This window comes from Blennius ocellaris (assembly GCF_963422515.1).
Source record: "Blennius ocellaris genome assembly, chromosome: 18".
Taxonomy (NCBI): Eukaryota; Metazoa; Chordata; class Actinopteri; order Blenniiformes; family Blenniidae; genus Blennius; species Blennius ocellaris.
Window position 1 is genome coordinate 16,832,917 of NC_137667.1, and position 15,613 is coordinate 16,848,529.

Consider the following 15,613-nt stretch of genomic DNA (forward strand, 5'->3'; position numbering starts at 1 on the left):
AAGCTAAATTGGCCCGGCTATTTGTCACGTGTCCGCTACGGGACGATCACGTGACTCCGGACGGTGAAAATGAAAGCTGTTTGCGGCAGCTGGAAACTTGCTTTGCTCATTTTAATCCAAAATGTATGTTTTAATCTGAGTTTTCAACTGAGCGAGCGGCAGGTAGGATAGAGATTTGGTAACATCTGCAGTCATGACTGGAAACACGCAGCACAGATAAACATAGACTTGATTAACAGCATGTTTTGGTCGCTACATGTACCAACAGATGTGTTGTTGTTTGTGTTTATTATTTGTATTGTTACAGGTATGCACACTGTGTGGTGGGACGGTGCTAAACGAGTCTGCAGTGGGACAGTTTTGTTGGTCGTCCACTGGAATCATAGACGGACGTTGCTGCTGGACAAAAAACAACACAAGTGACGATGAACGCATCATCGGGTAAATACATATGGCGCGACGTTCAGGGCCTGTCGTAATTCTTGCAATTAACTTCAATGTAGAGTTTCCCTTGTGTTTATTCTCTTCTCGAGCATAGCTGACCATATGCCTCTATAGGTTGTTTTATAAGCACTTTGATTGTACCTTAAAAGAAAAATAAATGTTATCTGACGTTTCTGGGGCGTCGACCAGGCATTATTTGAACTTTGATTTGTGTCTCCTGTGTTTTTATCAGGTTGGATCTTTCTAATTGTTCCCAAACCTATGTGGAGGATCTGAAGGAAGCTTCAACTGCCATTATAGTGTGAGTAAAGCTGTCAATATGTCAGGGGTGTTTTAGATTGCATTTTAGATCAGGGGCCACCAAGCAAAATCATGCAATTACTATCAGAAATGACTACAATCTCAACATGAAGCCCAATTTGAATGAAACATTCTGGTGCAAAATACAGCAAGGTGTAACAGACAATATTTGTACAGCTGTTGCATTACGCATGTTTTTAGAAACTCACCCTGACAGCATGGCTGGGGGCTCAGTCGTGTATCCACTCCTTAAGAAAATATTGTTTTTACTACAATATTTTCTGTGAAATCTTTACCATTTTCTTGTTGGTTTGACCGGCTTTGAGCCTCTTGCAGGCCAGGTTTGGACATTGTTGTATAGGCTGCACGTAGAAAAATGCACATGCGGGTGACTCCTCAGACTGATCCTCATGCTGATAGACAATGAGATAAGGAAGGTGTTTTTTTTTTTTTTTTATCTCTTGAAGCTGAAAAACAATTTCATCTTCCAAACAGTCAAGAACTAAAAGTCCTCCGTTACTCTTGAGGCAGGAATAATGAGTGCTTAGTAACCTGTGACATTGTCTTAATATTTTGTGTCTATAATTCAAGTTATTTCTGTTAACTTTGCACACTTTTTGTATTGCAGAGACCTTTCACTCAATCACATTGTCAACATGAGTGACACAGCATTTCAAGGATTCACTGAGCTGAATTACATGTAAGTGGTTTGCTATGAAAATCAACCTTTAGAGCTTTAACCCTTATTTAGATACGGATTTCTATTTTTTTTTTTTTATAATAATTTTTTATCTTTAGTATTTTGCCACAAGACCTCGGTTGTCCTGGTGGCAACTCTTCTTGGGACAGCATTGAGGTGAAAGAGGGAAACCGCCTTTGCCAAGGTCAAAAAAACATGTGCAACCAGACCAGCCAGCTGTGTAAGTTCCCCTATGATGTTACTTTATTTTGCCGTATGAGCCGATACGTGGCATCTATTCATAACAATCATTGTTCATCCCACAGCCATGACCTGCCCGGAGAACTCCCTCTGCGCTCCCTACGGCCCCGGCTTCTTGCAGTGTCGCTGTGCCGAAAACTACTACGGCTACAAGTGTCTTCGAGAGGTCGGTTCAGCAAGTTGTTCGGTCTGCGCCTTCATGATTTTAAGTTCGAGTCTGACGCACTGGTGTATTTGCCGAAACCGTCAACAGGGAGAGTTCCCAGCCGTGCAGGTGTTTTGGCGCCTGGCGGTCGTTACTGTCGTCCTCGCTGCGTTTCTGTGGGTCACCCAAAGACGGAAAGCCAAACCACTTTGAAGCCGAGCCGCGGACGGCGCTCGTCATGGAAAGAACTCGACTGGATGAGAAGATGACAAGTCCGCAGCACGCCGGGCTTCACCTGCAATATTTGATAGATTACATGCCTTTCCTTGGGCAGCTGTATTTGAAGGAGGGATGTTTTTAAGACAGAATTTATTTAAGTTATTTGTGCAATTTTAGGGGAACGATTTGATCCAAGTTTGTTTTTTGTTGTTTTTGTCAAATGATCACTGATTGTATTTTTTAGGAAAAGCTGACAAAAGGGGGGTAAAAAGAGGTTAAACTGGTTGAGAGTATTTTAGACTTGCTTGGGCCTTATTTGCCAAATGTATTGAATGTGTCCAAGTTTACATTTTTAGTACTTTCACGTCCTGAGGCACAGTTGAAAGGCAGTTTTTTGCACGTTGAACATAAGCTGTACAGACTTCAATGATCATACCTACATTATATCAAGCTGCACTGAGCTTTGGTGTCTGCTGTATTATTTTAATAACTATTGCAGGGTTTTTATTTTTTTTGGGAAGTTCAGGGACAGGTTTTTTTCATATTCACAATTAATGCATGATTTCTGGATACATTTTCACATTTGTTTTGATATTTCACCTGGATTTTGTTTAAGAAGTTTAGAATGTCTTATGTATAATTCCTCATTTAATTTGTAACAAGTGTTAAATGTATTGGTGTTATCAACTTGCTTTTGTGCTGAATTTTAATGACTTCAGAGTTGCTAATAAAGATTTAAAAATACTTTTTGCATGTCTTATATAATGAAAAATGTTCAAAACACATATGTAAAATGTCTAAACAAGGTAAATATGCTGCCTGATATTCTACACGTTTATTTTCTCTTTGTATGTGTTCAACTGATTATTAGAAACTTGAGTCTTTATATGATGGCCACAACATTCTTCTACTCTCCAGCTCCAGCTGTAATTAGGAAACCCTTTCTGGATGGTTTAATACTGCTGTGGTTGACAACTGGACCATTTCAAGGACGGTGGGTTTGCTTTGCTTTTACTACTGGCAGTTAAATGTTAGGAAACGGCACATCTATTAACATATTGCCTTTAACCATTAATAAAAGTTTAAAAACAACCCTTCCCATCACATGACTGTGCAATTAACTCAATTCGGCCATGAAAAAAAAAACCCACATGGAAGCCATTTAGAAAGCATATGCCATTTGAGATATATATTTATTGCATGCTAAAAGCACGACGTGTTGTGTGCAAAGTGTTCATGCACACAAAGACAGAAGCAGCCTGTTGACTCAGACCGTGGTCGTTTACTGGTCCACGTTTTTCACTCGCAGCACCACGGGAACCGAGGTGCAGGGGATCATGCCCAGGTCTGTGATGACAAGGTCCACAAAATCGGGCGGCGTCACGTCGTACACGAGGTTAAGCAGGCCGAGGGAGGGCACCTGCTGCCAGTCCTCCAGCTGCGTCTTCCCTTTTCGGGCCACGATAAGGTCGTCTGGGTCATCTGGGGGGGAAAAAGGAATGAAAATAAATCGACTGCTGTGACAGTTTCACCAGTGTTTATCAGTGATTCTCATACCAAGTTCATTGGATACGAAGGAATCCGTTTGCACCCTCTCGCAGAACTTGTAGGTCTCACAACACACCAGTACAGGCACGTTAAAGGCTTTAGCCACCAGCGCGATCTGTGAAGTCCCCACCCGAGACATGACGTAACCGTTGGCGAGCAGGGCGTGAGCCCCGAGGAACACCTTGGAAACCTTGAAGATAAAGTTACAGTGTGATTAAACCTCAATCTTTGGCAAAACACTGAGCTCTACAGAGTGAAGCGTCATTATTACCTCTGGAAGGATGTAAGAGACAGCGGAGATGAGGACGTAAGTGCAGCTGATGCCCCTCTGGACCAGGCGCCTCAGGGCCTCTCGACCTTCCAGCCGGGGCCTGCTGTCCACCACGATGACACGGAACTTCCTGCTTTTCTCGAACGCCTCGCACAGGATGTGGTTGACCAATGAGGAGCTGACAGAAGATGGGAAGTGGAGATGAAAATTATATGGGGTTACATCTGGAAAAAAAACCTAAAAAAACTGCAGGAGGCGACAGATGAAAAGCAGGAAGACAAAACATTGAGTGGATAAAAAAAAAGAAGAACATCCATGTCTGGAAATATAAAAAACTATGCTTAGGAACAAGGAACTGCTAATTTTAGAACCGAGACTAAACACATGCATTAGTTGGGGTTGTGACACACAAAACAATTGTCTTCTACAGTGGGTCGGCTTTTAGTGGCTTACCATCCGTAAACTAGAATGACGTCGCCATCGCTGATCTTCTCTATGGAGGACTTGGCGATAGCTTTAGCAGCAAGAATGATTTTCTCATCGATGTAGCACTCAATACACTTGAGCAGTTTGGTCTTTGCCTGAACAGTCAGAGGGATGAAGAGTTGTTAAATAGTGGAACATTTTTTAAATAATTAACTCTGTCAAAAAGTTACCAGATTGCTGCTTGAAATCAATCAAAATGTGATTATGACGGATTTGTTTTTGATTGAGACACCAACCTCTTCTTCTTTGCATTGACTAGGAATATTGGAGATCTCTTTCTTGATGTACTTTATTGCATTACCCATGCTTGCTGACAGGGGGCGACATTGATTTAAAAAACTGAAAGAACAAAGCAAGCATACTTACTGAAAACAAGTTTTACTATTTGATTTATTCAAATTTAAACTAGGAAAAGAGCAATGCAACTTTAAGTAGTTTAGATGTCGTGAGGGTGAAATATACAGTGAAGATGTTTGTTTTGTTTTTTTTTACCTGATATAAGGTTTCAACTTGTTGACCAAATCTCTCGATAGCTCCTCATTTGGAGGCGTAGTGTAGTCCCTTATCACCTGAAATAACAGAAAACATTTCTATTTTTGACTCAAATATGGGCAAACTCAAACATCCATGGATTACAACCCATTCCTATCTTAAAGTGGAGATTAAGCACAGCGGGGATACAAACGAACACGCGGTCACAGCGCTGTGTTGCAGTACCTGTTTGAAGGCATGCAGCAAGGCTACGGAGCGAGCATTGGATCCTGCTACGATGCCCTGGGAATACTGGAGGCCCAGCCGAACAATAGCAGGATGAATCACCGTGGAAGGAATGCTGCAAACCACACAAATGTGCAAAAATGCGTAATGGAATCAAATAAATGTACATCTTGGACCCAGCCCCAAATCAAACGGCCTTTACAATAAGCCATCAACGTACCTGAGCTGCTGAGTTAGAGGGGCTTTGCGACTGTACTGGTGGAGATGAGAAAACAGGCTGACTTTGTAGCCATAGTCTGAGCGGAGTGGGATCTGAAACATAACATAGTCAAGATTAAAGCTGGGCTCATTGATCCTGGAGAAAATAAATCAAGGTGCCAGCACATGTTGAGGAAACGGGTAAAACGGCGAGAAGCAGACAGTTTCTTTAACTAAAAAAGGCGATTCTCATATGAAAGTCACACCCGGGGGATCAAGAAACCATTTTCAAAATCGTGTTTCTGTGTCTTCTCTAAACTTTAAACACAGCAAACTGAGTGAGAGCACAGTGGAGTCTAACTAAAAACCTGCACAGCAAACAAGTGATGTGTAATGATGCTGGATTACAAACAAGGTGAAGTGTTAGTTGGAAAACTGTTAACAGCACACTTATTATGAAGCCCAACCTTAATGACTTATACCTTTTGAACAGTGGCGTGCACTGGTGTCTGAAAGAAATATTGGGTTCATTCCCATGCAATAACACTTGATGTTACAGCATGAAGCATCAGGTCTAACAGCGGTTGCAATATTTTTTTTGTTGTGCAATTGACATTAGAGCAAGCATAGAAAAAACAAAAAGAAAACGGAATTGAACAGTTGTCTTTTTACTGAATAACAGACTCCTGTCAATATTCACCTAATAGCTACTATCTGATGTACCAAGTTGGAGCAATTAACTTTTAAGTCGGGTACAGGAGCAATAATTCCACAAGTGCAAAGTTTGCCTTAAAAGAATCCTAAAAGCATTTTGTTTTTCTGATTGCGCATTACCCACCTGTTGTCTTTCCAATTTCTTGGCCAATTTCTTCAAAACATCTGGGTCGTCCACTTGAATGTGCTCTGGGAGTCTCTTCACCACTAAAAATACAAAAGCACATTACTTTCTCCAGTTATCTGATGAGCTATCTGCTTGTGAAACTGCAATCGCACCACGTTGCCAAAAGTCCTCAGACATGCTCAAGGATGGACTGAAAAACGTGTAGCAACTGGAGGAAGATGATGCAATGATATGAAGGAGCCACGAACAAATGAGACTCCACACTTATTTTGAAAGCATTCATTTGCAATATTATAAGATCCAAACTATGAGAAGAAGCATCAATACTTAATATGTACCACATTTCACATCCATCATGACTGTAATCACTCTCATCAGGTTTTATGCTGCTGATTACGACACAGATCAGCCATGGGTGCCGACCACAGATACCGATCACATGGTATGGCTTTAAACTTTTTGATTTACTTATGATGATGCTACTGGGTACATGAACTGAAAAAAATGCAAATGTAAAAATGTGTTTGATTCAGACAAAAACATGTTTTTACTTCAAGAGAAATAAAAATACAAAAAATCTTTAAGCACAATGCAGCAACTATTGAGTCAAAAAGGACAACCGAAAAACACTTATTTACCTGCTACCATTAATAATCTTTAACCGATTGAAAATATTAAGGTTCTAATCGGCATACCCTGATCAAATGCTTTTAACACTGAAATTGGCGGCTAACGATTGGCGGCTGATCAATCGGAGCGCCACGACTTGTTATGTTTTGGCATCATCTGTGCTTGATGTTATTTCAGATGTCACATTTCCTGAGGGATGCATGATATATTGACCTTCATGTCTGAATCGGCCAATTTGAGCCATTAAAAAAAGTGTATCTGTTCGATAAACACAAGTGGGCGTGATTTGCACGCTTCCACAGGTTTAACGCACACAGTGTAATCGGAATATTGCAAAATATTTCATATGGGTATCCGATCTGTATCTTCAGACGTCACCAGTTATGTTAACCCCTTGGGCATAATATACCTGGCTGCAGATCACTGGAGGGCGCTTTGGATTTACTGGGGGCAGCTTGCTGTCCTGTGTCGCCCTTCTTGCCCTGCTTTGTAGACCTGTCAGACTCTTGCCGGGCTCTCCTCTCAGCTTTCAGCTCTGCTTTACTCTTTGCGGGCTTGTCTGTGGGGGCTGGAGCCTCTGGGGCAGGCACGGAAACCGGTGCTGGAGCAGGCACTGCTGGAGGGGCTGAAATAGACATCAGGACGTTTTAGTTCAAACATGTCAGTTTATCCATAAAAAGAAAAACAATCAAAACCTCTCGAGATGAGCCGCACCTTTCTGTGTTGCAGGCTGTGTTGAAGGCTGAGACGATGGGGCAGCTGAACTGACCGGGTTCTTTTCTTTCTCACTTTCCTTTGGAGCTTTGTCATCTTTCTTCTCCTTGCTTTTCTTCTGCTGTTTCTTCTCTTTCCTCAGCCGCTGTTTCTCCTCTTTGGTCAGCTCTCTGCCTTCACACTGTTCAGTGACAACCACAGAGTCAAAAGAAAAAACACACATCGGCAAACCATAAAAATACAATCATTTGAGAGAACTTTCCAACCTTTGCACGTTCAATATCCTCGACTTCATCTGGAAGAAAACAATAGTATTAATAGTTTAATAATGTAAAGCACACACATTTGGTGATTACAGATACGAGAGGTGCCATGATGTAGCTGGACGTTGCACAATGTGGTCAACTATAATGACACCACACACAAAACTGGCCTTCTCACGTAACTTCGAGCTGCAGTGCCGCTTCATAATACATGTGTTTAGTCCCTACAGGATTTAAAGAAGTTAATATAATAGCTGATGCAATATCACCCACGGAGGAGAAGCTAGTGAGGCTAACGTTAGCATCCTGAGCATTTACACAGTTATTTCACCACAAACCGGAAACTAAAAAACTGCCTCACAAGAACTAGATGTACACTTCTGCGTCTTAACGATGCCTGCCAAGGAGGATTAAGAGATACAGAGGGAAAAGGATATAAAGTCCAGCTGTTGCAGAGTCTGAAACTCACCTGTCACTCCACTGTCGGCCATGTTTACGCCGCCGCTTCGCTCCGGCTGCTTCTGCGGTAGAATTCAGTGCACACGAACGTCAACAGCGCCTCCCACTGGAGAAAGAAAAGGTTTACAATCCGACTCGGGTAAAGTGTCACAATTTGGTTTCATATTCTGACAAATCTTTCTTTTCTTTATCCATAAGGTGACCGAGGAGAGCTTTAAACTAATGTAGTCAAGACCACCAAACAAGAGATCGAGTCAAGACCAAGGCTTTAAAGGGTCAAAACCAATTCAAAAGAAAGACTGGGAAAATGTGAGACTAGCCATGAAAGCATGACTGCTTTTGAGCACTATTAGAATTACTTAAATTATAACAATTCACAAGATATGTGTTTCCTAAAACTAAATTTATTTTGTATGAAAAATGTAATTAAGATGAAGATCTCTCACATCAAGTGGACTTGAGAAAATTATATTAACAAGACTAAGGAGAATCAAAATACCATAATGTACCTTGGTCCTCTTCTCAAACAAATGAGTTATTAGGATATAGCTATGACAGATCAATGAATCAATGTGTACACATATTCAGTGTTGAAACCCACAATAAAACACAGTACAGATAAACCTTTAAAAAAAAAAAAAAAAAAAACTCATTCTTCCTTAAGCATTGATGATAAAGTTGAATTCGTTTGATTAATATTGGTGTTTCCATCTTGTGAAGTCTTTGTAAAGATTCCACCACCAGCATACAGTATAAAAAGTTACTTTCACCCTCAAAAATCTGTCCAAACCTCTGGTACATTAAGCTTCACTTTCTGTTACTCACAGACTTTGTACCTGATTGATGTCTTCTGGTTTTGCTCTATCTGAATATCTCACATTGTTTCCATTATGTGTGCAGCTTGACAATTGGATTATCTTTGTTACAGTACATCTTAGATTAGCAAAACATTTCATAACTCTCATTATGTATCTTGTGAGACAAGATTTGAGTTTCAACACATATGCTGTAATTTTATAATAACTGAATAACTTCTCATACTATATTAAACCCTTTAGGGGAAATTCCTTTTGGTTCCTGCATTGTCCAATCCTATTCCCAGGTGAAGGTGCAGCCACACCATGGAGCTGATGGGGGTCAAAGGTCAGCTGTGATATTTGAATCTGCAAACTCCTGATCCCAAGACCACTTTTCTAACTTTCTGGTCAGAGGTTATGACCAGGTAAAATTAATAACTCACTCTCACTGTGTTTTGCAGGCACTAAAGCGTAAACAGCAACCATGTATATTGAATTTGAACCGAGGCAACAATGTGTTGGTTTTATCGAGCAGCTGATGGTGAAACAGTGCGAGTTTGCTGATCTTTATTGTTTCTATTCAGGATTCACAGTTAATGGTGCTCTGCTGGCCACATACATATCTATGACATTCACCACAATACAAAATGTTCATCACTTGACAAATGCTAATTTACTGTCATCATCGTGGGTGCTATCCATGGTGCTGATTTATCCAGCCTGAACTGTACAATCACACTGCGAGCAATGCAATCTTCATAAACGCATCATCAATCTTATGAATGAATCTCTTCATTGCATCTAGAATAACATTGTATTATTATTCTGGGTCTATGAAAAAGGAATTTATGGGTTATAGTTGACTGAAACATGCATATTTTAACAAATCATTTCCTTTAAAAACATGCCCAAGAGCTAAACTTGTGAACATGACACACAAACAATGTGCACATATATGGTCAGCAGGAGATCTGTAACTATTGCCAAGCCAATTCTGTCCATATACAGTATATGTTATGTTTTCTCTCTTTCTTGTGTGACCGAAAAGAAGCAATTGTGCCATAACTTAGTAAAGTCAGAAAAATCAAATGACCACTCAATTTATTAAAACTGAAGTTTTTAATTGTACAAAAAGATCTTTATTTAAAAAAAGAATGAAATAACAGTTCAGCCTCGCATGCACACCTGAATGAATGACATTTTGTGATACGTTACATTGCATTTCTGTCGTGGTTTTCTCATATTAAAAAGAGATCACACAAATTAGGCTTTCAAAATCTATGCGTCAAAAATGATTTGCTTTCCGTTTGAAGAGTGAACAGAGGATAAGCAAAAATATAAATTCAGCACTCCCATTCATTTTTTATTTGCTTTTCAAACATACAACGCAGCACCACAAACAATCTGAACCACTAAAGAAGAGAAGCGATGTCCAATCTGTGTAATACAATCTGTCTCCATGAACAAACTACCACCTCCAGTGAGTGAGCAGCAATACACCACGACGCGACTGTCAAACTATCACGTCTTTGATCCACGCTGGTGTCTGCTGACTGAATTCACGACGCAGTAGCTGGTTGAAGGGGACCAAACCTCACAGAAACACCTGACTTGGTTCCGTTTGACCAGCCACAGCAAGGCGTGTTGCTTCAGCTGCAAGAGGCAGAGTGAGAGACAGAGCGGGAGAGGGCATGCAGTGAGGAGGGCGAGAGAGGAGAGGTACGCAGAGGGGCGAAGAGAAGAAAGAAAGAGGGGAAATCAGGGATAAAGAAATAGAGGATGGATGTCTTCTGCCTGTGAGCAGTGGAATCCTCATCGGTCTTACCTGCCGAAACAAAGAAACATAAAAGGAATGATATTAATAAGGCAGAGTGTAGGACAACACATAAGCAAGTGTTTTCATGTTACTAAGCAGACTGTTGCTATTTTAAAAGGTTTGGGAAGCCGGGCTGTCACTGACATCTCCCTATTTCCTTCCAAAGCAGGCCGACAGGAGTGAATTTTCACCCTCGTTGACAGCTCCACATCTCCCTCCCCCTCTTCCTTTTTTGAGAGTTCTGCGGTTGCTATAATGGGTGACAGCTGCGGTCTGTCAATCCTCCTTGACCGTCAGCAGCCGAGGCAGGGCAGGAATTTTTCAAGAAGTCCCTGAGACCCGATCAGTGGCCCTGGAAGTAATGCTAACTGTACACGTGCCTGGGGCTGGAGGAGAGGGGGACGGGCCCTTCACCTGTTGTGCTGCGCCACACACACACACACACACACACACACACACACACACACACACACACACACACACACACACACACACACGCACACACACGAACTGACATCCCCCTCCCATCTCGTAAAACGGACGAAGGCACACTGGCAGCGCTGCTAAGAAAAAAGTATATATGATAAAAACTTCAAATAAATTCATGTTAAATACATGACAGAATAAGAAATGTGTCTTCTTGCCAGTGCGCTTGATGCTCAGATCCCCTTGAAACCACACACTTCCTTACATTCCATAAGTGGTGTATAATATGGGGATATAAGGAAGCATGTCCTCACAAGAGGCAACAACTGGAACGAGAGCTCCGCCGGCACAAAGCACCCTTTCACATTCCCACATGAGGAGTAGCGGGAACAAGAAACTCAACAATGGTTAACTGTGACAGAGTGAGCGGCGAGGACAAGCGGTCGAAGACGCACGTGACGGCGGCTTCCTTCGTCTGCTCCAGATGTACTAAAAAGTCAGAAGATTAAAACAAGCTTGGTTTTGACAGGAGGGGGTATTGAAAGTGTGTGATATCAGTCGTAACTCGTTTTCTTTTTCAGATGTTGAAAGAAAAACAGTCACGTTGTTGATTTAGGACAGTGCCAGATGCCAGTCTATTCAGCTCTTTGATGGGTGATGCCGATGCGATGATGCTGATCTGTGTTCAAATAACTTTGGAGGGTGAGGCCAATGCTGGCTTCCAGCAGACGAAGGTCACAGCCTGGTTTATCCCCTAAATATCACGCTATGTCAGGTCTCTCCGAGTACTTTACTGTAATGTCAAATTCCCATTATAGAACCTCTCAGGATGACTTAATACAATTATTATTTCAGGGCATGTCACTTGATGAAATGGAGCTTTCACAGAGGTGAAATATTTTCCACTCACCTCATTGATCTCTTCTCTGCCTCCTCTCGTGCGAGCAGCTTGGGTCGAGATGGAGGCCACAGTCCGACTCTCCTCCACAATCCCTGTGTCTATCAGTGACTTCCCTGACAAATCTGACCACTTCTGTGTCCTCCAGGTTCCAACCAAATGGCCTTAACAAGAACTGACTCCTCCACTTGGGCAAGACTGTAATGACTCCTCTGAGAGACACATGTCAAGGCACTAAATTTCCTGGTTCTTTCCTGCATCACACCTCAGCTTCCCCTCACCTGACACAAGCGTCAGGCCCTGCCCCTAAAAGAAAACACAACTGTTGCCTGGATGTTAGAGTTGACTCACACTGTGCTACAGATTTACTCTTAAATGGACAGAAAGCACCAGATTTGAAGGGTCTAAATCTTAGATTTCTGTTAAAAAAAAAAAAACACTGCAGAAGACACATTTTAAAGAAAAACTGTACCAAATATACTTTTGGTGCTTTGAAAAAAATAAACAACAAAATTCAAAGCAACCTGAGTCTTATTCCATACCTTATCACTTTGTGAAACCCTCTGCAACCTCACCCTGCTTCTCTCCTCACCTCAGCTCTCCCGTGATCAACCCTCCTCCTCTGTATCTGGCCTGTGGATTGTGCCCAGAGCAGGCTTTGCAGATCGGCCTTTTCTATCCCACCAGGAGCGCCCCCCTCCACTGCGGCCTCCCACCTGTTGGTGTCCTTTAGAAGCCCGGGCCTCTCCTGCACCTCCTGTCCGGCCCAATCAGGGCCCTGACAGGGGGGAGCCAGCCTGTGAAATCACACCTCTCAGCTGTTCACACTGGGCTTGAGACACCCTACACCCCTGCAGTTCCTCTGTTCAGCCCCCCCACCCCTCCCCCCCCCTCCCCCCCTCCCGTTTCCCTCCCTCCCTCTTCTTTACACCGAATGTCAATGGCTCCTTTTTGGAGAAAAGAGTGAACAAGGAAGCAACTGCGAGATGGGTGTGTTTTACTGGGTTTTTGGGGTTACGCTCGCGACAGCAGTTACAACAGGCCACGAGCCACAGCTGAAGGTTGAGTTTCATCCCGCTTCGCTTTGTAAGCCCCTTTGTATCATTTACAGCCGAAGGCAAGTTGACATTCGCGCTCTCAAACGGCTTTTCCATTTTCAAGCCTTTTAATGTGACGACACGATGATTCAGATGATATAGGCGAGATGCGCCACACCAACTAGTACTACTAGTGCTTTCATAAATCCTGATGTAAACTTCGTGAAGCACAGCTGGTGATATTTGAGTAGTGTGACAATTTTCTTCTGGCACCATAAAGACAAGCAATAAATTCTCCTGTGGTCACAAGGTGACCACCGGGACACTCAAGAAACAACAGTCATTCTAGAACGAGATACTTTTGTGAACAAAAAAACTAAAGAAGAGATCATGGCGGGAAATACTTTAATCTCATGAAGTTGGATATTGAGGTAAAGAGTCTGGTGAAGTCAGTGTACATTGATCCTACAGAAATGTACAGATTCTTCAGGTACGACGTTCTGAAGCGCCTGTGTGACCATACAAGTGATTACCAATGCAGTGGAGGAAAACGGGTCGAGCTCAGGGGTTCATTTTCCTCTGCTGCAAGCACAAGCCGCTCCACTAAGGTCAACACCTGTGTTCTAAAATCAGCGCCGGGGCTGGGTGTGATAGGAACCCGGGCCTCATTCACAGAAAGCTCGAGCTCAGTGAGGGGGGCTTATATTGAAACCCAACGCTCTCGCTATTTTCGAGACACTCACTGTCCACAAATAGCAACTCTGCTGCATCTTTGTAGCTCCTGTTTTTTTTATCTACCACAGGATGTTGTCTAAATTCAACAGTTGTTCAATATTTCCCATGGCCGGGGGCCAGGGTGTATCACAAATGCAACATTTCCACTAATGTCAGCTATGTGTCAAGGCCTGGCCAAATATATCTGGGTGATGTGAGTATCAGATGACTTTTGTCGTTGAGTGGCTTCTCGACCGCTCACACTGGACACAATGGTAAGGGACCAAACCATAATCCCGCTGTTCCTCTCAGGCGGGACAGCTGATCACTGTTACATACTCACTCGTGGGCCAAGGATTTGTCGACACACATATCGGTTAAAGACTCTCATCTAATCATCTGTTTCTCCTTCATCATGTGTCACGCAACAGAGCCGAGTGATTCTTTTCATCTTTCAGCCCCTCCTTCAATTATTTGAGTTCATGTGATCAGTCAGATGAGGATTTGCAAACTTGGATTGATCCCTTCCAAAACTTTCTTCAAGTGTGGTTCAAGATCAGATCGAAGCCAAAATGGAGAGATGCGTCTCTCCATTTTGGCTTCGATCTGATCTTGAACAGGAGTTAAGTGGCTGAGCGGCGTGCCATCTAAAAATTGGGCCAGTGAAGTTATTTTTAACCAGCGTTCACATACCGGGGCCCCCAATTGCTAATCACTTTGTTCCCCTCTGTCATACCCATCTGCCCCGTTGCCAATGTCCCAATGCTTCTGGGGAGGTCACCACACACCTTTCTTGGCAGGAGGAGATAGTTTCCCTCAGGGCGGCAGGTAAGGGTTTAGAGGGTGTAAACCCAGAGCCGTCTCTCCTGCGGCGGGCAGCAGGGATCTCTATCGGTATAAATAAACGGCCAGCTGACGGCAGAGAGGTTCCTGCACAGGCACCCTGGATAGGACAACCTCCCAGATTAACCCCTCTCCTCACAGGAAACTCCTTGCAGGAGGTCGAGGGCTAACCCTACAAATCACTTTTAATCACGACTTGGAATTAAGATAGTTGGCGCTAAATGCTGGGACTACTTTTGTGAATTATATCTCATATGACCACAAAACTTGGGGGGAAAAAAAAGAATGAAAATGTTAGCATGTGATAGTTTGTCATATATCGGACAATACAGCAGGAAAACGTGACATCACAGAATAAGCATATAACAATATCTTAATACCAAACCAAGAAGTAAAAGTGAGCAGCTTAATCCGAACAAAGACAAGACCGTATCACGCTGCTGACTCATAATGTGGCCTGACATTAATGCCCCTCTTCGTCCTTCTCTGGGCACGCCAGTTGCCAGGACTGAGGTTGACACAGCTGTTGGAGAGAGCCCAATCCCGTGTGGTGAGGCAGTGGAGCAGAAAGGCCAAGGGTCAGCAGCATTTAGGCTGAAAGAGGGAACAGGTGATGGAGAGGTGAAGGAAACGCATGCGTACGATTGACCGAGAGGGCAGCAGGATTCAGACGGATGCTTGGAGGCCATTAGATTTAGGAGTGAAGTAGTGTTAGTGATCACATTGAGAATGTTCTCCTTTAAAAAAAAAAAAAAAAAGCCCACTATTTTCACACCTAACTTTTTTTCTGTCAGTTAAGCCTTGAAAGTCTCTAAAGAAGGAAACACATCCATGACTCTTCTCACCAAGTAAAAAACAATTAGGAAGTAAAAGAGTTGTGGGTGTTACTCGGGGGGCCTGTGAACTC

At 42.7% G+C, this 15,613-nt stretch overlaps 2 protein-coding genes across 6 annotated transcripts; one reads left to right on the forward strand and one right to left on the reverse strand.

The window, feature by feature from the left end:
• The first annotated feature begins 411 nt into the window (after positions 1-411).
• atraid (all-trans retinoic acid-induced differentiation factor) lies at positions 412-2,743 on the forward strand. The gene is made up of 6 exons (XM_080514617.1): positions 412-441; positions 677-745; positions 1,373-1,444; positions 1,543-1,664; positions 1,750-1,850; positions 1,938-2,743. Exons 3-6 carry the CDS (start codon positions 1,401-1,403, stop codon positions 2,040-2,042), a joined length of 372 nt encoding a protein of 123 aa, XP_080370743.1. The 5' UTR covers positions 412-441; positions 677-745; positions 1,373-1,400; the 3' UTR covers positions 2,043-2,743.
• A 487-nt stretch (positions 2,744-3,230) lies between these two features.
• eif2b4 (eukaryotic translation initiation factor 2B, subunit 4 delta) lies at positions 3,231-12,782 on the reverse strand. 5 transcript variants are annotated; one of them, XM_080513648.1, is made up of 16 exons: positions 12,655-12,782; positions 12,125-12,418; positions 8,186-8,281; positions 7,720-7,748; positions 7,454-7,634; positions 7,149-7,364; positions 6,107-6,189; positions 5,751-5,777; positions 5,291-5,382; positions 5,071-5,185; positions 4,846-4,922; positions 4,590-4,692; positions 4,321-4,448; positions 3,868-4,045; positions 3,606-3,786; positions 3,231-3,530 (listed from the first exon to the last, which is right to left on the reverse strand). In XM_080513648.1, exons 3-16 carry the CDS (start codon positions 8,205-8,207, stop codon positions 3,331-3,333), a joined length of 1,632 nt encoding a protein of 543 aa, XP_080369774.1. In that variant the 5' UTR covers positions 8,208-8,281; positions 12,125-12,418; positions 12,655-12,782; the 3' UTR covers positions 3,231-3,330. The 5 variants fall into 5 exon arrangements, with proteins under 5 accessions (XP_080369774.1, XP_080369775.1, XP_080369773.1 ...); XM_080513649.1 differs by lacking the exon at positions 12,125-12,418 and having other exon boundaries at positions 12,655-12,758; XM_080513647.1 differs by having other exon boundaries at positions 12,125-12,739.
• Positions 12,783-15,613: the final 2,831 nt, after the last annotated feature.

Bases quoted from the DNA above. Each gene is read 5' to 3' on its own strand.
- atraid (XM_080514617.1), top strand. From the start codon at position 1,401: ATGAGTGACACAGCATTTCAAGGATTCACTGAGCTGAATTACAT. The intron at 1,665-1,749 runs GTAAGTTCCCCT...TTCATCCCACAG, and splicing joins CAACCAGACCAGCCAGCTGT to CCATGACCTGCCCGGAGAAC. The intron at 1,851-1,937 runs GTCGGTTCAGCA...AACCGTCAACAG, and splicing joins GCTACAAGTGTCTTCGAGAG to GGAGAGTTCCCAGCCGTGCA.
- eif2b4 (XM_080513648.1), bottom strand. From the start codon at position 8,207: ATGGCCGACAGTGGAGTGACAG. The intron at 7,635-7,719 runs GTTGGAAAGTTC...GTCACTGAACAG, and splicing joins AGGATATTGAACGTGCAAAG to TGTGAAGGCAGAGAGCTGAC. The intron at 5,778-6,106 runs GTGGGTAATGCG...TATTTCTTTCAG, and splicing joins AGAAATTGGAAAGACAACAG to ACACCAGTGCACGCCACTGT.